The following is a 26,726-nucleotide window of genomic DNA, read 5'->3' as shown; positions in this document are numbered from 1 at the left end:
TTCCAAAAGTTTGGAAGTCTGCATTTGTTATCCCCCTTTTGAAATAAGGGGATCCAACTATTTAAACAATTATAGGCCTATTTCTAAACTGTCTGTTCTGGCTGAGGTTCTTGAATTTCTTGTCAGTGAACAAGTAAAAGAATACCTGGCCACTAATTCTATCTTACCAATTTTTCAGTCAGGCTTTCGCAAAAAACATAGTACTACCACTGCATGCTTGAAGTTTATAAATGACATAACTGAAGCCTTAGATAATGGACAGTGTTGTCTTTCTCTTTTTACAGACTTTTCTAAGGCCTTTGAAACAGTGGATTACGATATTTTAATTGAACGTCTTGTAGCAGCAGAGTTTTCTGTTCATGCAGTTGGACGGTTTGCAAATTATCTTAAATACAGAAGCTAAGCTGTCTACTTAGAGCAGGGGTGCCCAAATTCCAAGCCCGCGGGCCGCTTCCGGCCCCACACCTACTTCCGGTCTGTGAATTGATGTCAAAAATAACATACAATTTGGCCCTTTAAGTTACTTTTTTGACATTTCGTTAAGCCTCTTATCTGGACGGGACAAACAGCTCTCTATCATGGACAATGACATTACACACCAGTATAATGAAACAGAGGAGTATGTTCAGTGGACGGCTGTTTTCACAGAACTGCTCAACTCATAGATTTAGGAAATCCCCCAGAAACCCCAAGTTGCTCTCCAATGCAAGCATTGGAGTATGATGTGTGTGAATGTAGACAGTAAGCACTTGGCTTAGAAGGAAGTGCTTGTATGAACGGGTGTGAATGAGTCAATACAAGTGTGCTGTATAAGTGCTTTGAGTGCTCAAAGTAGAAAAGATGAACCAGTCCATTTACCATTTATCACTTTATTACTGTATATTACTGCACTTGTATTGTTGCACATCCATCACTGCACTGATAGTTATCCATTTGTAAATGTGACAGATATACTGCACTACAAGACTTGTGTACATCTATCTATCTATCTATCTATCTATCTATCTATCTATCTATCTATCTATCTATCAATCAATCAATCAATCAGTCAATCAGTCAATCAATCAATCAGTCAATCAGTCAATCAATCAATCAATCTATCTATCTATCTATCTATCTATCTATCTATCTATCTATCTATCTATCTATCTATCTATCTATCTATCTATCTATCTATCTATCTATCTATCTATCTATCTCTCTCTCTCTCTCTTCTTTTTCATGCTGATTTTGAATACAGGACTCTTAGTTGTAAGATTTAGCTGATTAAAATTGTAAACTTTTCTCCAATGCTGGATTCTACCTGGTAACAGAGACCTTCAAATTCTGTTTTAGCTGCTCCGGGAAAAGTTCTAAGGAGTCTATTTTTAGATATGTGTGTGTTGTGATGTCTGGGGCATATTTTAGGGTTGATGTTGCAATAGGACACAGCTGACATGATCCACAGAGAAAATAAACACACAGATCATCAGAGCTCCACCAAAGTCTCATTACGGTTTAGAAATGTGTCGTCGTCACAAGAAGCAGCTGATTCAAGGTCACACAGGGTAGGTCTCCCTGTGACGAGCCACATAAAGTGAATTGTAAACATTCAGTGACGCGTTGACTCCTGTTTGACGGATATGGTGCATTCCTCAGGGAAGACTCAACCACTTCCAGAGCAAGCTGGGAAATTCTTTTAAGGGGTTTGTGCCTGCTAATTATGAATGATTAACACAAGGGTAACTTCTGTTTAAGATATTACAAAAATATGAATCAATACAAACAAGTCCTTAAAGTGATAATAATCAACACCAAAAAAGTACTGTAAAAAGACCCATCAGTAAAATCACGTTTTCTTCCACTTGTGTGCTGAAATACAGTATAAAACGTATATCTGAATTTCCTAAGCATGTACAAGATGTAGTTACACCAATCAGAAATAACCCATCAAAACAAAACATTCTCATAACGCACAGAGGAGATAAAATAATATTTTGTATGGTTTCAAAATGATCAAAACAACCCAAGGACTACATCTTTAAATGTGGATGTTTTCTGATTGTGAAGCACTGAGTTTCTTTGTTTTAATCAAAGGTACCATAAAAGAGAATGTTGGCTAACAAATTAATTCTCAGTAGAATATTTATCTTGTGGATATTGTTGAGTTTTCAGCCTTATTTTGTGTCTCTGATAACAAAAAAATACTTACAGGTATTAAGTGATATAATAAGGTGGATGACAAAAACATTTTTAAAAATCTTCTTTAAAACTGACTCATTTACTCACATTTGGTGAAAATTTCATCAATTTATGAAAAGAAAAAACAATCAAAGCTTGAAAATTGAACTTCAACTTCAAAATGGTAACTGGCTGATACCATTGAATTTGTTTAAAAGAAAGAAGAGAGAGAAATAGAAAAAATATAGTTATTTTATGTGGACACTGACCACCAAGCAGCAGAAGTCTGTAAATATTGTTTCTTGGGCTGAATCGACTCAACCAGTTATTGAGCTTTATTTATCCAGGAAGTAGCTTATCTTTAGTCTACTGGATTTAACTGGCCCAAAATGGTCATCTCTTATATGTAGTCCTAATGTAGCCATGAAACCACAATCACATCCAACCCAATTATAAACATAGCCATATTCACACAGGGAAAAATGTAGAAGTTCACAAGAAAACAATGTCACAAATGTGTTTGTAGGTAACATCCTGTCAACTCCAAAATTCAAAGTGATCACTGTTTCAGGAGGACAATAGAAGAGACATGCAGATAATTAAAGCATTAGTGGACACACCTTTAATCATGATGATAAGTGCCATTACTTCACCTGCACATATTTGTCCTCAGGCTTGAGTCAGGTGCTTATAAAATAAGTCGACACCAGGAAATACACGGGGAAACTCTGAACCAGGAACCACACTACCTGAGTGAGAGTACTAAAGGAACAAGATCACACAGGGAAAAAATATCGAAATTCACAAGGAAACAATGTCACAAATGTGTCTGTGGGAAACATCCTGTCAACTGTCAAATTCAAAGTGACGAATGCTTCAAGAAGAGAATAGGAGAGACATGCAGGTAAGTAGAGAGTCAGTGCATGCACCTTTAAAAATGATGTTAAATGCCATTACTTCCTCTGCACATATTTGTCCTCAGGCTCGTGTCAGTTTCTTATAAAAAGAGGAGCTGAAATTGGAGGACCTCAGATTCTTTCACTGCAGTGGACGACATACAAACATAGAAATAATATGTAAGTAATTCTATTATATTATGAAATATATTACTTCTGTCCAAATATGATTTATTACATTGAACCAATCTAGCAATTTAAAAGGTAATTTGAGTTTTACATTAACGTTCCTATGTTTTTTAAAGATTTTTTAATCTTTTTTAATGACACTTTACATGTTCTAAAATGACTTGTATGATTTTTAATATTATTTATGTAAAGAGGAGTGGAAAAACACACTTTCCAAAAGTATAATTACATATATTTAGACATATTCATTTGTTACTTCTTATAAAACCTTTGTTTTGTTTTAATAATACTACTTATAAAAACTTTTGGACTTTAATATAAATAGATAAAAATATTAGAACTGTATCTGTTAATTTATTTAACTAAACATTTTTTTGTGTGTTATGGCATGTGAACCTCAAACGTTTCTCCAACAGAAATTTATAAAACTGCACTGAAGCTACTGTAGAGAGATTATGTATTTAGGCTTTCTTTCACATGGTAATAACCATGAGGAACTTAATTTCCAGAAGGTGCAGCTGAGAAAAAGCTTCACCATGATGACAAAGACATCTTTCATCTTTCTTCTGTTTGTTGGTAAGATAAACTATTACTGTTTAAATAATTTTACATTTAATTTAAATGTGAGCAAATATGGAAATAACAGGATATCTTCCATTCAGCCTGCTCCAACGCCCAGACCAACACAACCATTGCTGAATCAACAACTACAACTGTTGCTACAAGCACAGTTGCAGAAATGACAACAACTGCCACTGCAGAAACAACCAAACCTACCTTAACAACCACAGCTGCTGCAACAACAACCACAGCTGCAGTAACAACAACCACAGCTGCAACAACAACAACTACAGCTACAACAACCAAAACCACAACTGCCCCAACCAGTTCCTCTTCCATCCTCAGCAAAATCAGCTTCTTGTCAGTAGTTGTTGCCCTGATATCACATGCATTTAATTCATATTAACATTTTTCCTTTAAATTCACATCTTCTAAATTAAGTCATAAAATGTGAAGAAAGTGAAGAATTCAAATGTTTTAATAACCATATTACCAATATTTAATTTGATATTTATTGCATTTATACGTGTGTGAGTGTCGGCATAAGTGAGAGTGAGAGATGTTAGATATTTTCCCTCCTGGAGATAATGTCTGTGTATGTATTTGTCATCCAAACATTTGTGATGGGATGAGCTATATTTTATTTATTGTCGTCTTTTGTCCTTTTATACTTTTCAAAAACGTCATACAGGATCATGTGATGTAAGTAAAATAAAAGCCCTCAAAAATACACAATAATTTGAGTTGAGCAATTCTGATTTAATCACATTGAACTTATTTGTTGGTATGTCGCAATTCTTTTAATCACAAAAACATCTTTTTATGTGTTTGCTGAAGATTACCAACATTTTCCTTTCAGCCAAAACACAGGCTTTACATGTCATTAAGGATTGAGAATAAGTAGCCAGTGGAAGGTTGTCTCAATCCCAACTCATCTGATATGGACATTTGGTCAGGACCTCTTAAAATATTTTCATGCAGTGGACACTGACACAACTTATTTCCTTTCAAATAAAAGCACTGAGACCTCAAAGACATTTTTTTGAAGGAATCTTGCTGCAGAGGTGAGAATTCTGATTAGAGTAAACCTGGTCACAGTCAGGTCAGTCCTCATGAGGCTTTTGGCTAATTTCAAATCATTAAGTTAGACTTGAATACTCTGGTGGCCAAAGTTTATTGTATTATTAGCATGACCCCATCTATACTATATCTATACTCCTACAAAGGTTTTTCAGCATTCTTTCAAAAATTTCAACCTATTGTGTTTGCTGACAGAATGACATGAAAATAGTATGAAACAAAATAAACAGTATATATATAAAATATCTCCTGGGCAGAGGTAATAAGTTTGTGGATGCAGTTCTCATTCCTCAGTAAACAGGGATGCACAAGTCAGAAGACAGAAGTTTTAAAATGTCACCTGATTTAGTCTAGTATTTATTAAAGTATTTCTGAATTGCTAGAACACATTTCTTGAACCCTCCATCCATTTTAAACACAAATCCAAAAACTCAAACTGCTCTCACAACATCCCAGACCTCCCTGTCGAAACCAAACTATCACCTCAAAAATCAGTTGTCCTGTGTTCAGAACACACACTTTAGCCACAACACCAAATAATCCAAGACATAGCATCCAGGGCGTGTAGTGAACAGGAAATCTTTATTCTAAGAATAGAATAGAATACAATAAAATAGAATATAATAGAATAGAATGCATTTTAGTAACAAATGTGCTTTTATAAATAAATTGTTTTGCATAGGGTCTTTACAATATAAAGCACCATGAGATTTGGTGCTATATAAATACAACTTAATTAAATAGAGTACACTCATAGCATTACCATAAATAGTTGGACCTGCGCCCACTGTAGATTCAGGGAGATGGTAGTGGACTTCTGTAGGTCTGGACCACACCCACAGCCTGACTCTATTGGGGGGGTAATGAGGACCTATAAATATCTCAGTGTGCAAGTGGATGATAAACTGGACTGGCGGATGTGGGCAGCTATACAGGAAGGGACAGAGCTGACTTTATTTCTTAAGAAGTTTGGAGTCCTTCAACATTTCCAGGAAACACTTGCAGACGTTCTACCAATCTATAGTTGCTAGCATTCTTTTATTTGTGGTAGTGTCCTGGGGAGGCAGCATTAGGAAAGGAGATGTGATGCAGCTAAATAACTAGCTCATGTGGGTTGGGTCAGTGGTTGGACTGGAGCTGGACTCTGACTAGAGTGGCATAGAGAAGAACACTGGACATCTATCTATCTATCTATCTATCTATCTATCTATCTCTTCTTTTTCATGCTGATTTTGAATACAGGACTCTTAGTTGTAAGATTTAGCTGATTAAAGTTGTAAACTTTTCTCCAATGCTGGATTCTACCTGGTAACAGAGACCTTCAATTTCTGTTTTAGCTGCTCCGCAAAAAATTCTGAGTTTATTTTTAGATATGTGTGTGTTGTGAGGTCTGGGGCATATTTTAGGGTTGATGTTGCAATAGGACACAGCTGACGTGATCCACAGAGAAAATAAACACACAGATCATCAGAGCTCCACCAAAGTCTCATTACGCTTTAGAAACGTGTCGTCGTCACAAGAAGCAGCTGATTCAAGGTCACACAGGGTAGGTCTCCCTGTGACGAGCCACATAAAGTGAATCGTAAACATTCAGTGACGCGTTGACTCCTGTTTGACGGATATGGTGCATTCCTCAGGGAAGACTCAACCACTTCCAGAGCAAGCTGGGAAATTCTTTTAAGGGGTTTGTGCCTGCTAATTATGAATGATTAACACAAGGGTAACTTCTGTTTAAGATATTACAAAAATATGAATCAATACAAACAAGTCCTTAAAGTGATAATAATCAACACCAAAAAAGTACTGTAAAAAGACCCATCAGTAAAATCACGTTTTCTTCCACTTGTGTGCTGAACTATAAAACGTGTATATGAATTTCCTTTACTTAGTTCAGGTTTGCTGCTTCCTACTGTTGCTGAAAGGAACAACAGGTACAGTGTAAAATGTTGAGATACATCATGAATACTGAGAATTGTTTTAGGCTTAAAAGTCGCACTTATATTGGTCGTGTTTGATGTTTGGGCCAAACGACTTACATCGCTGCACTGTAGGACTTGTATTCAGATGTAGTTACACCGCACAGCACTGTGACGGCTTTGGAGGTGCTGTGCGATTGTATGAGTGTGTTTGTGCATGCGTGGGTGGGTGTGCGTGTGTTTGTGTGTGTCTGTCCGTCCCTAAAACACCACTGAATAAAAGAAGAAGTTGGTCCACTTTGCATTATTCTCCAAACCACTCTGCCCCATCTGTACCCCAGCAGCCAAGCTGAAACTACAGACCACCACCACAGTCAGGTTTAGAATGTAAATTCATGATTTGGAAATATTTTGTCAGCAAGTACAAGAGAAACTACAATTGAACATAAAGTATAAGGTTGTTTAGAAATACTGACAAACAAATCATAAAACTGGACTGATGTGAAAAGTACCCATGAGTTAATAAAAAAGAAAGAAAACAGAATGTCCTTACAAATAAAATATTTACATATCAAGACTCAGTTGTTTGACACCTGTGTGTATTTGAAGCTCTCTGACATTAGGTGCACAGGCTGAATATAAAAGATGGACGTCTGAAAAGTGAAGCCAATGCTGAAGTGCCTTAAACCTGCATTTTTCATCATGGCCAGCAGAGGGTGCCTCCTGGCTGCAAATTATAGAGGTCTTTGAGAAAATCACTCTTCTGCTCATCTGACTTCAGCAAACATTTCTCTGATAACTTTATGGTCTCAGTCACTAGTTTCTGATCTGGTTTATTATTATGTCTGTATGAACATCTTTTAGTCAGTAATATTAATTCTAGAAGAGGTACAGAGCACAGGAAAATCTTTTGTATTAAGCTTGCAGAAAATGCAGTTACACCAATCAGAAATAATCCATCAAAAGAAAACATTCTCATAACGCACAGAGGAGATAAAATAATATTTTGTATGGTTTCAAAATGATCAAAACAACCCAAGGACTACATCTTTAAATGTGGATGTTTTCTGATTGTGAAGCACTGAGTTTCTTTGTTTTAATCAAAGGTACCATAAAAGAGAATGTTGGCTAACAAATTAATTCTCAGTAGAATATTTATCTTGTGAATATTGTTGAGTTTTCAGCCTTATTTTGTGTCTCTATAAACAGAAAAATATTTCCAGGCATTAAGTGATATAATACGGTGGATAACAATAACATTTTTAAAATCTCCTTTAGAACTGACTCATTTACTCAATTTGGTGAAAATTTCATCAATTTATGAAAAGAAAAAACAATCAAAGCTTGAAAATTGAACTTCAGCTTCAAAATGGTAACTGGCTGATACCCTTGAATTTGTTTAAAAGAAAGAAGAGAGAGAAATAGAAAAAATATAGTTATTTTATGTGGGCACTGACTACCAAGCAGCAGAAGCCTGTAAATATTGTTTCTTAGGCTGAATCGACTCAACCAGTTATTGAGCTTTATTTATCCAGGAAGTAGTCTACTTTAGTCTACTGGATTTAACTGGCCCAAAATGGTCATCTCTTATATGTACTGTAGTCCTAATGTAGCCATGAAACCACAATCACATCCAACCCAATTATAAACATAGCCATATTCACACAGGGAAAAATGTAGAAGTTCACAAGAAAACAATGTCACAAATGTGTTTGTAGGTAACATCCTGTCAACTCCAAAATTCAAAGTGATCACTGCTTCAGGAGAACAATAGGAGAGACATGTAGATAATTAAAGCATTAGTGGACACACCTTTAACCGTGACGTTAAGTGCCATTACTTCACCTGCACATATTTGTCCTCAGGCTTGAGTCAGGTGCTTATAAAAAGAGGAGCTGAAATTGGAGGACCTCAGATTCTTTCACTGCAGTGGACGACATACAAACATAGAAATAATATGTAAGTAATTCTATTATATTACGAAATATATTACTTCTGTCCAAATATGATTTATTACATTGAACCAATCTAGCAATTTAAAAGGCAATTTGAGTTTTACATTAATGTGCATATCTTTATAAAAGATTTTTAAATCTTTTTTAATGACACTTTACATGTTCTAAAATGACTTGTAAGATTTTTAATACTATTTATGTAAAGAGGAGTGGAAAAACACACTTTCCAAAAATATAATTTTATATATATTTAGACATCATAATTTGTATTCAAATAATACTACTTATAAGAAACTTTTGGACTTTTATATAAATACATAAATTCACAGTTTGATTCACAGTCAATCTAAAGACCCACCTTGTTTAGAGATGTGGAAAAATTATCATGACATGACAAATTAAACTGTAGGAGAAGAATATTGCCAAATTCATAAAAGAAACATTTTATAATCAATGATCTCAGTGAAATATTAGAACTGTATCTGTTAATTTATTTAACTAAACATTTTTTTGTGTGTTATGGCATGTGAACCTCAAACTTTTCTCCAACACAAATTTATAAAACTGCACTGAAGCTACTGTAGAGAGATTATGTATTTAGGCTTTCTTTCACATGGCAATAACCATGATGAACTTAATTTCCAGAAGGTGCAGCTGAGAAAAAGCTTCACCATGATGACAAAGACATCATTCATCTTTCTTCTGTTTGTTGGTAAGATAAACTATCATTGTTCAAATAATTTTACATCAACTTAAATGTGAGCAAATATGAAAATAACAGGATATCTTCCATTCAGCCTGCTGCAACGCCCAGACCAACACAACCATTGCTGAATCAACAACTACAACTGTTGCTACAAGCACAGTTGCAGAAATGACAACAACTGCCACTGCAGAAACAACCACACCTACCTTAACAACCACGGCTGCTGCAACAACAACCACAGCTGCAGCAATGACAACCACGGCTGCCTCTACAACCACAGCTGCAGGAACAACAACTGCAACTTCCCCTACAACTACAATTTCATATCCGACAACAACAGCAGCTGTAGAAACAACCACAGCTGACCAAACAACCACGGTTGCCCCTATGACAACCACATCAGCCCCTACAACCACTGCAACAACCACAGCTGCAGCAATGACATCTTCAACAACAAGCACACTGCCCCCTACAACCATTGCAGACTCAATGAGTACAATTGCCCCTTCATCTACAACTGCAGAACAAACAACTGCTGCAACAACTACAGCTGCAGAAACGACCACAGCTGCCCCAACAACCACTCCTGCTGGAACAGCAACTACAGATAGAGCAAAGACAATGACGGCTGCCCCAACTACAACCACAATGGCCCCTACAGTTACAGCTGAAACAACAACTACAACTTCTCCTACAACTACAGTTTCAGAAACAACAACGACTGTTGCAACAACTACAGCTGCTGCCCCAACAACATCCACAGATGCAGCAACGACAATGACGGCTGCACCATCGACAACCATATCGGTCCCTACAACCACTGCAGAATCAATGAGTACAATTGCACCTTCAACTACAGGAGCAGAAACAACAACAACTGCCGCAGCAACTACAGCTACAGAAACAACCACAGCTGCCCCAGCAACCACGGCTGCTGCAACGACAGCTGCAGCAATGACATCTTCGGCTGCTCCAACAACAAGCACGCTGCCCCCTACAACCATTGCAGACTCAATGAGTACAATTGCCCCTTCATCTACAACTGCAGAACAAACAACTGCTGCAACAACTACAGCTGCAGAAACGACCACAGCTGCCCCAACAACCACTCCTGCTGGAACAGCAACTACAGATAGAGCAACGACAATGACGGCTGCCCCAACTACAACCACAATGGCCCCTACAGTTACCGCTGAATCAACAACTACAACTTCTCCTACAACTACAGTTTCAGAAACAACAACGACTGTTGCAACAACTACAGCTTCTGCCCCAACAACATCCACAGATGCAGCAACGACAATGACGGCTGCACCATCGACAACCACATCGTTCCCTCCAACCACTGCAGAATCAGTGAGTACAATTGCACCTTCAACTACAGGAGCAGAAACAACCACAGCTGCCCCAACAACCACGGGTGCTGCAACGACAGCTGCAGCAATGACATCTTCGGCTGCTCCAACAACAAGCACACTGCCCCCTACAACCATTGCAGACTCAATGAGTACAATTGCCCCTTCATCTACAGCTGCAGAACAAACAACTGCTGCAACAACTACAGCTGCAGAAACAACCACAGCTGCCCCAACAATCACTCCTGCTGGAACAGCAACTACAGATACAGCAACAACACTGACAGCTGCCCCAACTACAACCACAATGGCTCCTACAACAACTGCTGAATCAACAACTACAGTTGCACAAACCAAAACGGAAACCACAACTGCTCCAACAAGTACAGCTGTGGAAACAACAACTGCTCCATCAACTACTACAAATTCCTTTATATCTACAGCTGCAGTAACAACCACAGCTGCAGAAACAATAACCACAGCTTCTACTACATTGACAACAGCCTCCCCAACAACCAGTGTTGGAGTATCGACCACAACTGCTCCTACAACATCCACAGCTGCAGCAACATCCACAGGTGCACCAACAACAACCACAGCATCCACAACTTTGACCACATCTTTCCCAACAACCACTGCAGCAGCAACATTGATCACAGTTGACCCTACAGCAACCACAGCTTCCGCAACAACAACCACAGGTGCAGCAATGACATCCACAGCTGCAGGAACAACAACCATTGCTTCAGCAACAGCCACAACTTTCACAACATCGACCACAACTGCCCGAACAACCCCGGCTGCTGGAACAGCAACCACAGCTTCCGCAACAACAACCGCAGGTGCAGCAATGACATCCACAGCTGCAGGAACAACAACCACTGCTTCAGCAACAGCCGCAACTTTCGCAACATCGACCACAACTGCCCCAACAACCACGGCTGCTGGAACAGCAACCACAGCTGCAGTAACAACAACCACAGCTGCAGTAACAACAACCACAGCTGCAGTAACAACAACCACAGCTGCAACAACAACAACTACAGCTACAACAACCAAAACCACAACTGCCCCAACCAGTTCCTCTTCCATCCTCAGCAAAATCAGCTTCTTGTCAGTAGTTGTTGCCCTGATATCACATGCATTTAATTCATATTAACATTTTTCCTTTAAATTCACATCTTCTAAATTAAGTCATAAAATGTGAAGAAAGTGAAGAATTGAAATGTTTTAATAACCATATTACCAATATTTAATTTGATATTTATTGTATTTATACGTGTGTGAGTGTCTGCATAAGTGAGAGTGAGAGATGTTAGATATTTTCCCTCCTGGAGATAATGTCTGTGTATGTATTTGTCATCCAAACATTTGTGATGGGATGAGCTATATTTTATTTATTGTCGTCTTTTGTCCTTTTATACTTTTCAAAAACGTCATACAGGATCATGTGATGTAAGTAAAATAAAAGCCCTCAAAAATACACAATAATTTGAGTTGAGCAATTCTGATATAATCACATTGAACTTATTTGTTGGTATGTCGCAATTCTTTTACTCACCAAAAAATATCTTTTTATGTGTTTGCTGAAGATTTACAACATTTTCCTTTCAGCCAAAACACAGGCTTCACATGTCATTAAGGATTGAGAATAAGTAGCCAGTGGAAGGTTGTCTCAATCCCAACTCATCTGATATGGACATTTGGTCAGGACCTCTTAAAATATTTTCATGCAGTGGACACTGACACAACTTATTTCCTTTCAAATAAAAGCACTGAGACCTCAAAGACATTTTTTTTGAAGGAATCTTGCTGCAGAGGTGAGAATTCTGATTAGAGTAAACCTGGTCACAGTCAGGTCAGTCCTCATGAGGCTTTTGGCTAATTTCAAATCATTAAGTTAGACTTGAATACTCTGGTGGCCAAAGTTTATTGTATTATTAGCATGACCCCATCTATACTATATCTATACTCCTACAAAGGTTTTTCAGCATTCTTTCAAAAATTTCAACCTATTGTGTTTGCTGACAGAATGACATGAAAATAGTATGAAACAAAATAAACAGTATATATATAAAATATCTCCTGGGCAGAGGTAATAAGTTTGTGGATGCAGTTCTCATTCCTCAGTAAACAGGGATGCACAAGTCAGAAGACAGAAGTTTTAAAATGTCACCTGATTTAGTCTAGTATTTATTAAAGTATTTCTGAATTGCTAGAACACATTTCTTGAACCCTCCATACATTTTAAACACAAATCCAAAAACTCAAACTGCTCTCACAACATCCCAGACCTCCCTGTCGAAACCAAACTATCACCTCAAAAATCAGTTGTCCTGTGTTCAGAACACACACTTTAGCCACAACACCAAATAATCCAAGACATAGCATCCAGGGCGTGTAGTGAACAGGAAATCTTTATTCTAAGAATAGAATAGAATACAATAAAATAGAATATAATAGAATAGAATGCATTTTAGTAACAAATGTGCTTTTATAAATAAATTGTTTTGCATAGGGTCTTTACAATATAAAGCACCATGAGATTTGGTGCTATATAAATACAACTTAATTAAATAGAGTACACTCATAGCATTACCATAAATAGTTGGACCTGCGCCCACTGTAGATTCAGGGAGATGGTAGTGGACTTCTGTAGGTCTGGACCACACCCACAGCCTGACTCTATTGGGGGGGTAATGAGGACCTATAAATATCTCAGTGTGCAAGTGGATGATAAACTGGACTGGCGGATGTGGGCAGATAAGCTATACAGGAAGGGACAGAGCCGACTTTATTTCTTAAGAAGTTTGGAGTCCTTCAACATTTCCAGGAAACACTTGCAGATGTTCTACCAATCTATAGTTGCTAGCATTCTTTTATTTGTGGTAGTGTCCTGGGGAGGCAGCATTAGGAAAGAAGATGTGATGCAGCTAAATAACTAGCTCATGTGGGTTGGGTCAATGGTTGGACTAGAGCTGGACTCTGACTAGAGTGGCATAGAAAAGGACACTGGACATCTATCTATCTATCTATCTATCTATCTATCTATCTATCTATCTATCTATCTATCTATCTATCTATCTATCTATCTATCTATCTATCTATCTATCTCTCTCTCTCTCTCTCTCTCTCTTCTTTTTCATGCTGATTTTGAATACAGGACTCTTAGTTGTAAGATTTAGCTGATTAAAATTGTAAACTTTTCTCCAATGCTGGATTCTACCTGGTAACAGAGACCTTCAATTTCTGTTTAGCTGCTCCGCGAAAAATTCTGAGGAGTTTATTTTTAGATATGTGTGTGTTGTGAGGTCTGGGGCATATTTTAGGGTTGATGTTGCAATAGGACACAGCTGACGTGATCCACAGAGAAAATAAACACACAGATCATCAGAGCTCCACCAAAGTCTCATTACGCTTTAGAAACGTGTCGTCGTCACAAGAAGCAGCTGATTCAAGGTCACACAGGGTAGGTCTCCCTGTGACGAGCCACATAAAGTGAATCGTAAACATTCAGTGACGCGTTGACTCCTGTTTGACGGATATGGTGCATTCCTCAGGGAAGACTCAACCACTTCCAGAGCAAGCTGGGAAATTCTTTTAAGGGGTTTGTGCCTGCTAATTATGAATGATTAACACAAGGGTAACTTCTGTTTAAGATATTACAAAAATATGAATCAATACAAACAAGTCCTTAAAGTGATAATAATCAACACCAAAAAAGTACTGTAAAAGACCCATCAGTAAAATCACGTTTTCTTCCACTTGTGTGCTGAACTATAAAACGTGTATATGAATTTCCTTTACTTAGTTCAGGTTTGCTGCTTCCTACTGTTGCTGAAAGGAACAACAGGTACAGCGTAAAATGTTGAGATACATCATGAATACTGAGAATTGTTTTAGGCTTAAAAGTCGCACTTATATTGGTCGTGTTGATGTTTGGGCCAAACGACTTACATCGCTGCACTGTAGGACTTGTATTCAGATGTAGTTACACCGCACAGCACTGTGACGGCTTTGGAGGTGCTGTGCGATTGTATGAGTGTGTTTGTGCATGCATGGGTGGGTGTGCGTGTGTTTGTGTGTGTCTGTCCGTCCCTAAAACACCACTGAATAAAAGAAGAAGTTGGTCCACTTTGCATTACTCTCCAAACCACTCTGCCCCATCTGTACCCCAGCAGCCAAGCTGAAACTACAGACCACCACCACAGTCAGGTTTAGAATGTAAATTCATGATTTGGAAATATTTTGTCAGCAAGTACAAAAGAAACTACAATTGAACATAAAGTATAAGGTTGTTTAGAAATACTGACAAACAAATCATAAAACTGGACTGATGTGAAAAGTACCCATGAGTTAATAAAAAAGAAAGAAAACAGAATGTCCTTACAAATAAAATATTTACATATCAAGACTCAATCACACTGAGGCTGTTTTAAGTGTTGAGAAATAAAATTGGATGCCTTTTAAACTCTTGCAGTGAGACCTTAGTTTGTAAGAATCTTTTTAAACTCAGTTGTTTGACACCTGTGTGTATTTGAAGCTCTCTGACATTAGGTGCACAGGCTGAATATAAAAGATGGACGTCTGAAAAGTGAAGCCAATGCTGAAGTGCCTTAAACCTGCATTTTTCATCATGGCCAGCAGAGGGTGCCTCCTGGCTGCAAATTATAGAGGTCTCTGAGAAAATCACTCTTCTGCTCATCTGACTTCAGCAAACATTTCTCTGATAACTTTATGGTCTCAGTCACTAGTTTCTGATCTGGTTTATTATTATGTCTGTATGAACATCTTTTAGTCAGTAATATTAATCTCAGAAGAGGTACAGAGCACAGGAAAATCTTTTGTATTAAGCTTGCACAAGATGCAGTTACACCAATCAGAAATAATCCATCAAAAGAAAACATTCTCATAACGCACAGAGGAGATAAAACAATATTTTGTATGGTTTCAAAATGATCAAAACAACCCAAGGACTACATCTTTAAATGTGGATGTTTTCTGATCGTGAAGCACTGAGTTTCTTTGTTTTAATCAAAGGTACCATAAAAGAGAATGTTGGCTAACAAATTAATTCTCAGTAGAATATTTATCTTGTGGATATTGTTGAGTTTTCAGCCTTATTTTGTGTCTCTGATAACAGAAAAATATTTCCAGGCATTAAGTGACATATAACAGTGGATAACAATAACATTTTTAAAAATCTCCTTTAAAACTGACTCATTTACTCAGTTTGGTGAAAATTTCATCAATTTATGAAAAGAAAAAACAATCAAAGCTTGAAAATTGAACTTCAACTTCAAAATGGTAACTGGCTGATACCCTTGAATTTGTTTAAAAGAAAGAAGAGAGAGAAATAGAAAAAATATAGTTATTTTATGTGGACACTGACTACCAAGCAGCAGAAGCCTGTAAATATTGTTTATATTGGGCTGAAACGACTCAACCAGTTATTGAGCTTTATTTATCCAGGAAGTAGCTTATCTTTAGTCTACTGGATTTAACTGGCCCAAAATGGTCATCTCTTATATGTAGTCCTAATGTAGCCATGAAACCACAATCACATCCAACCCAATTATAAACATAGCCATATTCACACAGGGAAAAATGTAGAAGTTCACAAGAAAACAATGTCACAAATGTGTTTGTAGGTAACATCCTGTCAACTCCAAAATTCAAAGTGATCACTGCTTCAGGAGAACAATAGGAGAGACATGTAGATAATTAAAGCATTAGTGGACACACCTTTAACCGTGACGATAAGTGCCATTACTTCACCTGCACATATTTGTCCTCAGGCTTGAGTCAGGTGCTTATAAAAGAGGAGCTGAAATTGGAGGACCTCAGATTCTTTCACTGCAGTGGACGACATACAAACATAGAAATAATATGTAAGTAATTCTATTATATTACGAAATATATTACTTCTGTCCAAATATGATTTATTACATTGAACCAATCTAGCAATTTAAAAGGCAATTTGAGTTTTACATCAATGTGCATATCTTTTTTAAAGATTTTTAAATCTTTTTAATGACACTTTACATGTTCTAAAATGACTTGTAAGATTTTTAATACTATTTATGTAAAGAGGAGTGGAAAAACACACTTTCCAAAGTATAATTATATATATTTAGACATCATAATTTGTATTCAAATAATACTACTTATAAGAAACTTTTGGACTTTTATATAAATACATAAATTCACAGTTTGATTCACAGTCAATCTAAAGACCCACCTTGTTTAGAGATGTGGAAAAATTATCATGACATGACAAATTAAACTGTAGGAGAAGAATATTGCCAAATTCATAAAAGAAACATTTTATAATCAATGATCTCAGTGAAATATTAGAACTGTATCTGTTAATTTATTTAACTAAACATTTTTTTGTGTGTTATGGCATGTGAACCTCAAACTTTCTCCAACACAAATTTATAAAACTGCACTGAAGCTACTGTAGAGAGATTATGTATTTAGGCTTTCTTTCACATGGTAATAACCATGAGGAACTTAATTTCCAGAAGGTGCAGCTGAGAAAAAGCTTCACCATGATGACAAAGACATCTTTCATCTTTCTTCTGTTTGTTGGTAAGATAAACTATCATTGTTCAAATAATTTTACATCAACTTAACATCAACAATATGAAAATAACAGGATATCTTCCATTCAGCCTGCTGCAACGCCCAGACCAACACAACCATTGCTGAATCAACAACTACAACTGTTGCTACAAGCACAGTTGCAGAAATGACAACAACTGCCACTGCAGAAACAACCACACCTACCTTAACAACCACGGCTGCTGCAACAACAACCACAGCTGCAGCAATGACAACCACGGCTGCCCCTACAACCACATCTGCAGGAACAACAACTGCAACTTCCCCTACAACTACAATTTCAGATATGACAACCACATCAGCCCCTACAACCACTGGTGAATCAACAGCTACAACAACAGCTACTGCTGAATCAACTACAATTTCCACTACAACTATAGCTGCAGAAACAACAACAACCACTGCAACAACCACAGCTGCAGCAATGACATCTTCAACAACAAGCACACTGCCCCCTACAACCATTGCAGACTCAATGAGTACAATTGCCCCTTCATCTACAACTGCAGAACAAACAACTGCTGCAACAACTACAGCTGCAGAAACGACCACAGCTGCCCCAACAACCACGGCTTCTCCAACAGCAACCACACTGGCCCCTACAGTTACCGCTGAATCAACAACTACAACTTCCCCTACAACTACAGTTGCAGAAACAACAACGACTGTTGCAACAACTACAGCTGCTGCAACAACATCCACAGATACAGCAACAACAATGACGGCTGCACCATCGACAACCATATCGGTCCCTACAACCACTGCAGAATCAGTGAGTACAATTGCACCTTCAACTCTAGGAGCAGAAACAACAACAACTGCCGCAGCAACTACAGCTACAGAAACAACCACAGCTGCCCCAGCAACCACTCCTGCTGCAACGACAGCTGCAGCAATGACATCTTCGGCTGCTCCAACAACAAGCACGCTGCCCCCTACAACCAATGCAGACTCAATGAGTACAATTGCCCCTTCATCTACAACTGCAGAACAAACAACTGCTGCAACAACTACAGCTGCAGAAACGACCACAGCTGCCCCAACAACCACTCCTGCTGGAACAGCAACTACAGATAGAGCAACGACAATGACGGCTGCCCCAACTACAACCACAATGGCCCCTATAGTTACCGCTGAATTAACAACTACAACTTCTCCTACAACTACAGTTTCAGAAACAACAACGACTGTTGCAACAACTACAGCTGCTGCCCCAACAACATCACAGATGCAGCAACGACAATGACGGCTGCACCATCGACAACCACATCGTTCCCTACAACCACTGCAGAATCAGTGAGTACAATTGCACGTTCAACTCTAGGAGCAGAAACAACCACAGCTGCCCCAGCAACCACTGGTGCTGCAACGACAGCTGCAGCAATGACATCTTCGGCTGCTCCAACAACAAGCACACTGCCCCCTACAACCATTGCAGACTCAATGAGTACAATTGCCCCTTCATCTACAGCTGCAGAAAAAACAACTGCTGCAACAACTACAGCTGCAGAAACAACCACAGCTGCCCCAACAATCACTCCTGCTGGAACAGCAACTACAGATACAGCAACAACACTGACAGCTGCCCCAACTACAACCACAATGGCTCCTACAACAACTGCTGAATCAACAACTACAGTTGCACAAACCAAACGGAAACCACACTGCTCCAACAAGTACAGCTGTGGAAACAACAACTGCTCCATCAACTACTACAAATTCCTTTATAATTACAGCTGCAGTAACAACCACAGCTGCAGAAACAATAACCACAGCTTCTACTACATTGACAACAGCCTCCCCAACAACCAGTGTTGGAGTATCGACCACAACTGCTCCTACAACATCCACAGCTGCAGCAACATCCACAGGTGCACCAACAACAACCACAGCATCCACAACTTTGACCACATCTTTCCCAACAACCACTGCAGCAGCAACATTGATCACAGTTGACCCTACAGCAACCACAGCTTCCGCAACAACAACCACAGGTGCAGCAATGACATCCACAGCTGTAGGAACAACAACCATTGCTTCAGCAACAGCCACAACTTTCACAACATCGACCACAACTGCCCGAACAACCACGGCTGCTGGAACAGCAACCACAGCTTCCGCAACAACAACCGCAGGTGCAGCAATGACATCCACAGCTGCAGGAACAACAACCACTGCTTCAGCAACAGCCGCAACTTTCGCAACATCGACCCACAACTGCCCCAACAACCACGGCTGCTGGAACAGCAACCACAGCTGCAGTAACAACAACCACAGCTGCAGTAACAACAACCACAGCTGCAGTAACAACAACCACAGCTGCAGTAACAACAACTACAGCTACAACAACCAAACCACACTGCCCCAACCAGTTCCTCTTCCATCCTCAGCAAAATCAGCTTCTTGTCAGTAGTTGTTGCCCTGATATCACATGCATTTAATTCATATTAACATTTTTCCTTTAAATTCACATCTTCTAAATTAAGTCATAAAATGTGAAGAAAGTGAAGAATTCAAATGTTTTAATAACCATATTACCAATATTTAATTTGATATTTATTGTATTTATACGTGTGTGAGTGTCTGCATAAGTGAGAGTGAGAGATGTTAGATATTTTCCCTCCTGGAGATAATGTCTGTGTATGTATTTGTCATCCAACATTTGTGATGGGATGAGCTATATTTTATTTATTGTCGTCTTTTGTCCTTTTATACTTTTCAAAAACGTCATACAGGATCATGTGATGTAAGTAAAATAAAAGCCCTCAAAAATACACAATAATTTGAGTTGAGCAATTCTGATATAATCACATTGAACTTATTTGTTGGTATGTCGCAATTCTTTTACTCACCAAAAATATCTTTTTATGTGTTTGCTGAAGATTTACAACATTTTCCTTTCAGCCAAAACACAGCTTTACATGTCATTAAGGATTGAGAATAAGTAGCCAGTGGAAGGTTGTCTCAATCCCAACTCATCTGATATGGACATTTGGTCAGGACCATCTTAAAATATTTTCATGCAGTGGACACTGACACAACTTATTTCCTTTCAAATAAAAGCACTGAGACCTCAAAGACATTTTTTTGAAGGAATCTTGCTGCAGAGGTGAGAATTCTGATTAGAGTAAACCTGGTCACAGTCAGGTCAGTCCTCATGAGGCTTTTGGCTAATTTCAATCATTAAGTTAGACTTGAATACTCTGGTGGCCAAAGTTTATTGTATTATTAGCATGACCCCATCTATACTATATCTATACTCCTACAAAGGTTTTCAGCATTCTTTCAAAAATTTCAACCTATTGTGTTTGCTGACAGAATGACATGAAAATAGTATGAAAACAAAATAAACAGTATATATATAAAATATCTCCTGGGCAGAGGTATAAGTTTATGGATGCAGTTCTCATTCCTCAGTAAACAGGGATGCACAAGTCAGAAGACAGAAGTTTTAAATGTCACCTGATTTAGTCTAGTATTTATTAAAGTATTTCTGAATTGCTAGAACACATTTCTTGAACCCTCCATCCATTTTAAACACAATCCAAAAACTCAAACTGCTCTCACAACATCCCAGACCTCCCTGTCGAAACCAAACTATCACCTCAAAAATCAGTTGTCCTGTGTTCAGAACACACACTTTAGCCACAACACCAAATAATCCAAGACATAGCATCCAGGGCGTGTAGTGAACAGGAAATCTTTATTCTAAGAATAGAATAGAATACAATAAAATAGAATATAATAGAATAGAATGCATTTAGTAACAAAATGTGCTTTTATAAATAAATTGTTTTGCATAGGGTCTTTACAATATAAAGCACCATGAGATTTGGTGCTATATAAATACAACTTAATTAAATAGAGTACACTCATAGCATTACCAGAATAGTTGGACCTGCGCCCCACTGTAGATTCAGGGAGATGGTAGTGGACTTCTGTAGTCTGGACCACACCCACAGCCTGACTCTATTGGGGGGGGGGGGGTAATGAGGACCTATAAATATCTCAGGTGTGCAAGTGGATGACAAACTGGACTGTGCAGATGTGGGCAGATAAGCTATACAGGAAGGGACAGAGCGACTTTATTTCTTAAGAAGTTTGGAGTCCTTCAACATTTCCAGGAAAACACTTGCAGATGTTCTAACCAATCTATAGTTGCTAGCATTCTTTATTTGTGGTAGTGTCCTGGGGAGGCAGCAGTTAGGAAAGAAGATGTGATGCAGCTAAATAACTAGCTCATGTGGGTTGGGTCAATGGTGGACTGGAGCTGACTCTGACTAGAGTGGCATAGAGAAGGACACTGGACATCTATCTATCTATCTATCTATCTATCTATCTATCTATCTATCTATCTATCTATCCATCTATCTATCTATCTGATCTATCTATCTCATCTATCTATCTATCTATCTAGCTATCTATCTATCTAGCTATCTATCTATCTATATATATCTATCTATCTATCTATACTATCTATCTATCTATCTCTTCTTTTTCATGCTGATTTTGAATACAGGACTCTTAGTTGTAAGATTTAGCTGATTAAAGTTGTAAACTTTTCTCCAATGCTGGATTCTACCTGGTAACAGAGACCTTCAATTTCTGTTTTAGCTGCTCCGCGAAAAATACTGAGGAGTTTATTTTTAGATATGTGTGTGTTGTGAGGTCTGGGGCATATTTTAGGGTTGATGTTGCAATAGGACACAGCTGACGTGATCCACAGAGAAAATAAACACACAGATCATCAGAGCTCCACCAAAGTCTCATTACGCTTTAGAAACGTGTCGTCGTCACAAGAAGCAGCTGATTCAAGGTCACACAGGGTAGGTCTCCCTGTGACGAGCCACATAAAGTGAATCGTAAACATTCAGTGACGCGTTGACTCCTGTTTGACGGATATGGTGCATTCCTCAGGGAAGACTCAACCACTTCCAGAGCAAGCTGGGAAATTCTTTTAAGGGGTTTGTGCCTGCTAATTATGAATGATTAACACAAGGGTAACTTCTGTTTAAGATATTACAAAAATATGAATCAATACAAACAAGTCCTTAAAGTGATAATAATCAACACCAAAAAAGTACTGTAAAAAGACCCATCAGTAAAATCACGTTTTCTTCCACTTGTGTGCTGAACTATAAAACGTGTATATGAATTTCCTTTACTTAGTTCAGGTTTGCTGCTTCCTACTGTTGCTGAAAGGAACAACAGGTACAGTGTAAAATGTTGAGATACATCATGAATACTGAGAATTGTTTTAGGCTTAAAAGTCGCACTTATATTGGTCGTGTTTGATGTTTGGGCCAAACGACTTACATCGCTGCACTGTAGGACTTGTATTCAGATGTAGTTACACCGCACAGCACTGTGACGGCTTTGGAGGTGCTGTGCGATTGTATGAGTGTGTTTGTGCATGCGTGGGTGGGTGTGCGTGTGTTTGTGTGTGTCTGTCCGTCCCTAAAACACCACTGAATAAAAGAAGAAGTTGGTCCACTTTGCATTACTCTCCAAACCACTCTGCCCCATCTGTACCCCAGCAGCCAAGCTGAAACTACAGACCACCACCACAGTCAGGTTTAGAATGTAAATTCATGATTTGGAAATATTTTGTCAGCAAGTACAAGAGAAACTACAATTGAACATAAAGTATAAGGTTGTTTAGAAATACTGACAAACAAATCATAAAACTGGACTGATGTGAAAAGTACCCATGAGTTAATAAAAAAGAAAGAAAACAGAATGTCCTTACAAATAAAATATTTACATATCAAGACTCAATCACACTGAGGCTGTTTTAAGTGTTGAGAAATAAAATTGGATGCCTTTTAAACTCTTGCAGTGAGACCTTAGTTTGTAAGAATCTTTTTAAACTCAGTTGTTTGACACCTGTGTGTATTTGAAGCTCTCTGACATTAGGTGCACAGGCTGAATATAAAAGATGGACGTCTGAAAAGTGAAGCCAATGCTGAAGTGCCTTAAACCTGCATTTTTCATCATGGCCAGCAGAGGATGCCTCCTGGCTGCAAATTATAGAGGTCTTTGAGAAAATCACTCTTCTGCTCATCTGACTTCAGCAAACATTTCTCTGATAACTTTATGGTCTCAGTCACTAGTTTCTGATCTGGTTTATTATTATGTCTGTATGAACATCTTTTAGTCAGTAATATTAATCTCAGAAGAGGTACAGAGCACAGGAAAATCTTTTGTATTAAGCTTGCACAAGATGCAGTTACACCAATCAGAAATAATCCATCAAAAGAAAACATTCTCATAACGCACAGAGGAGATAAAATAATATTTTGTATGGTTTCGAAATGATCAAAACAACCCAAGGACTACATCTTTAAATGTGGATGTTTTCTGATTGTGAAGCACTGAGTTTCTTTGTTTTAATCAAAGGTACCATAAAAGAGAATGTTGGCTAACAAATTAATTCTCAGTAGAATATTTATCTTGTGGATATTGTTGAGTTTTCAGCCTTATTTTGTGTCTCTGATAACAGAAAAATATTTCCAGGCATTAAGTGATATAATACGGTGGATAACAATAATTTCTAAAAATCTCCTTTAAAACTGACTCATTTACTCAATTTGGTGAAAATTTCATCAATTTATGAAAGAAAAAACAATCAAAGCTTGAAAATTGAACTTCAACTTCAAAATGGTAACTGGCTGATACCCTTGAATTTGTTTAAAAGAAAGAAGAGAGAGAAATAGAAAAAATATAGTTATTTTATGTGGACACTGACTACCAAGCAGCAGAAGCCTGTAAATATTGTTTCTTAGGCTGAAACGACTCAACCAGTTATTGAGCTTTATTTATCCAGGAAGTAGCTTATCTTTAGTCTACTGGATTTAACTGGCCCAAAATGGTCATCTCTTATATGTAGTCCTAATGTAGCCATGAAACCACAATCACATCCAACCCAATTATAAACATAGCCATATTCACACAGGGAAAAATGTAGAAGTTCACAAGAAAACAATGTCACAAATGTGTTTGTAGGTAACATCCTGTCAACTCCAAAATTCAAAGTGATCACTGCTTCAGGAGAACAATAGGAGAGACATGTAGATAATTAAAGCATTAGTGGACACACCTTTAACCGTGACGTAAGTGCCATTACTTCACCTGCACATATTTGTCCTCAGGCTTGTGTCAGGTGCTTATAAAAAGAGGAGCTGAAATTGGAGGACCTCAGATTCTTTCACTGCAGTGGACGACATACAAACATAGAAATAATATGTAAGTAATTCTATTATATTACGAAATATATTACTTCTGTCCAAATATGATTATTACATTGAACCAATCTAGCAATTTAAAAGGCAATTTGAGTTTTACATCAATGTGCATATCTTTTTTAAAGATTTTTAAATCTTTTTAATGACACTTTACATGTTCTAAAATGACTTGTAAGATTTTTAATACTATTTATGTAAAGAGGAGTGGAAAAACACACTTTCCAAAAATATAATTTTATATATTTAGACATCATAATTTGTATTCAAATAATACTACTTATAAGAAACTTTTGGACTTTTATATAAATACATAAATTCACAGTTTGATTCACAGTCAATCTAAAGACCCACCTTGTTTAGAGATGTGGAAAAATTATCATGACATGACAAATTAAACTGTAGGAGAAGAATATTGCCAAATTCATAAAAGAAACATTTATAATCAATGATCTCAGTGAAATATTAGAACTGTATCTGTTAATTTATTTAACTAAACATTTTTTGTGTGTTATGGCATGTGAACCTCAAACTTTTCTCCAACACAAATTTATAAAACTGCACTGAAGCTACTGTAGAGAGATTATGTATTTAGGCTTTCTTTCACATGGTAATAACCATGAGGAACTTAATTTCCAGAAGGTGCAGCTGAGAAAAAGCTTCACCATGATGACAAAGACATCTTTCATCTTTCTTCTGTTTGTTGGTAAGATAAACTATCATTGTTCAAATAATTTTACATCAACTTAACATCAACAATATGAAAATAACAGGATATCTTCCATTCAGCCTGCTGCAACGCCCAGACCAACACAACCATTGCTGAATCAACAACTACAACTGTTGCTACAAGCACAGTTGCAGAAATGACAACAACTGCCACTGCAGAAACAACCACACCTACCTTAACAACCACGGCTGCCGCAACAACAACCACAGCTGCAGCAATGACAACCACGGCTGCCCCTACAACCACAGCTGCAGGAACAACAACTGCAACTTCCCCTACAACTACAATTTCAGATATGACAACCACATCAGCCCCTACAACCACTGGTGAATCAACAGCTACAACAACAGCTACTGCTGAATCAACTACAATTTCCACTACAACTATAGCTGCAGAAACAACAACAACCACTGCAACAACCACAGCTGCAGCAATGACATCTTCAACAACAAGCACACTGCCCCCTACAACCATTGCAGACTCAATGAGTACAATTGCCCCTTCATCTACAACTGCAGAACAAACAACTGCTGCAACTACAGCTGCAGAAACAACCACAGCTGCCCCAACCACCACGGCTGCTGCAACGACAGCTGCAGCAATGACATCTTCGGCTGCTCCAACAACAAGCACACTGCCCCCTACAACCATTGCAGACTCAATGAGTACAATTGCCCCTTCATCTACAACTGCAGAACAAACAACTGCTGCAACAACTACAGCTGCAGAAACGACCACAGCTGCCCCAACAACCACTCCTGCTGGAACAGCAACTACACATAGAGCAACGACAATGACGGCTGCCCCAACTACAACCACAATGGCCCCTACAGTTACCGCTGAATCAACAACTACAACTTCCCCTACAACTACAGTTGCAGAAACAACAACGACTGTTGCAACAACTACAGCTGCTGCAACAACATCCACAGATGCAGCAACGACAATGACGGCTGCACCATCGACAACCATATCGGTCCCTACAACCACTGCAGATTCATTGAGTACAATTGCACCTTCAACTACAGGAGCAGAAACAACAACAACTGCCGCAGCAACTACAGCTACAGAAACAACCACAGCTGCCCCAGCAACCACGGCTGCTGCAACGACAGCTGCAGCAATGACATCTTCGGCTGCTCCAACAACAAGCACACTGCCCCCTACAACCATTGCAGACTCAATGAGTACAATTGCCCCTTCATCTACTGCAGAACAAACAACTGCTGCAACAACTACAGCTGCAGAAACGACCACAGCTGCCCCAACAACCACTCCTGCTGGAACAGCAACTACAGATAGAGCAACGA

The 26,726-nt window shown here is 38.2% G+C and overlaps 1 protein-coding gene and 2 long non-coding RNA genes across 3 annotated transcripts; all 3 read left to right on the top strand.

Moving 5' to 3' along the window:
- Positions 1-8,732: 8,732 nt before the first annotated feature.
- Positions 8,733-12,521, top strand: LOC115788423 (mucin-5AC-like). The gene is made up of 3 exons (XM_030741437.1): positions 8,733-8,761; positions 9,403-9,469; positions 9,555-12,521. Exons 2-3 carry the CDS (start codon positions 9,430-9,432, stop codon positions 11,975-11,977), a joined length of 2,463 nt encoding a protein of 820 aa, XP_030597297.1. The 5' UTR covers positions 8,733-8,761; positions 9,403-9,429; the 3' UTR covers positions 11,978-12,521.
- Positions 12,522-16,657: 4,136 nt separating this feature from the next.
- LOC115788424 (uncharacterized) lies at positions 16,658-18,079 on the top strand. Its single transcript, XR_004020587.1, has 3 exons — positions 16,658-16,709; positions 17,346-17,412; positions 17,496-18,079. It is a non-coding gene; the product is annotated as an uncharacterized LOC115788424 (long non-coding RNA).
- Positions 18,080-24,638: 6,559 nt separating this feature from the next.
- LOC115788425 (uncharacterized) lies at positions 24,639-25,933 on the top strand. The gene is made up of 3 exons (XR_004020588.1): positions 24,639-24,690; positions 25,326-25,392; positions 25,476-25,933. It is a non-coding gene; the product is annotated as an uncharacterized LOC115788425 (long non-coding RNA).
- The last annotated feature ends 793 nt before the right edge of the window (positions 25,934-26,726 follow it).

This window comes from Archocentrus centrarchus, chromosome 11 (genome assembly GCF_007364275.1).
Source record: "Archocentrus centrarchus isolate MPI-CPG fArcCen1 chromosome 11, fArcCen1, whole genome shotgun sequence".
Classification (NCBI taxonomy): domain Eukaryota; kingdom Metazoa; phylum Chordata; class Actinopteri; order Cichliformes; family Cichlidae; genus Archocentrus; species Archocentrus centrarchus.
This window is presented reverse-complemented; position numbering and strand designations above follow the sequence as displayed.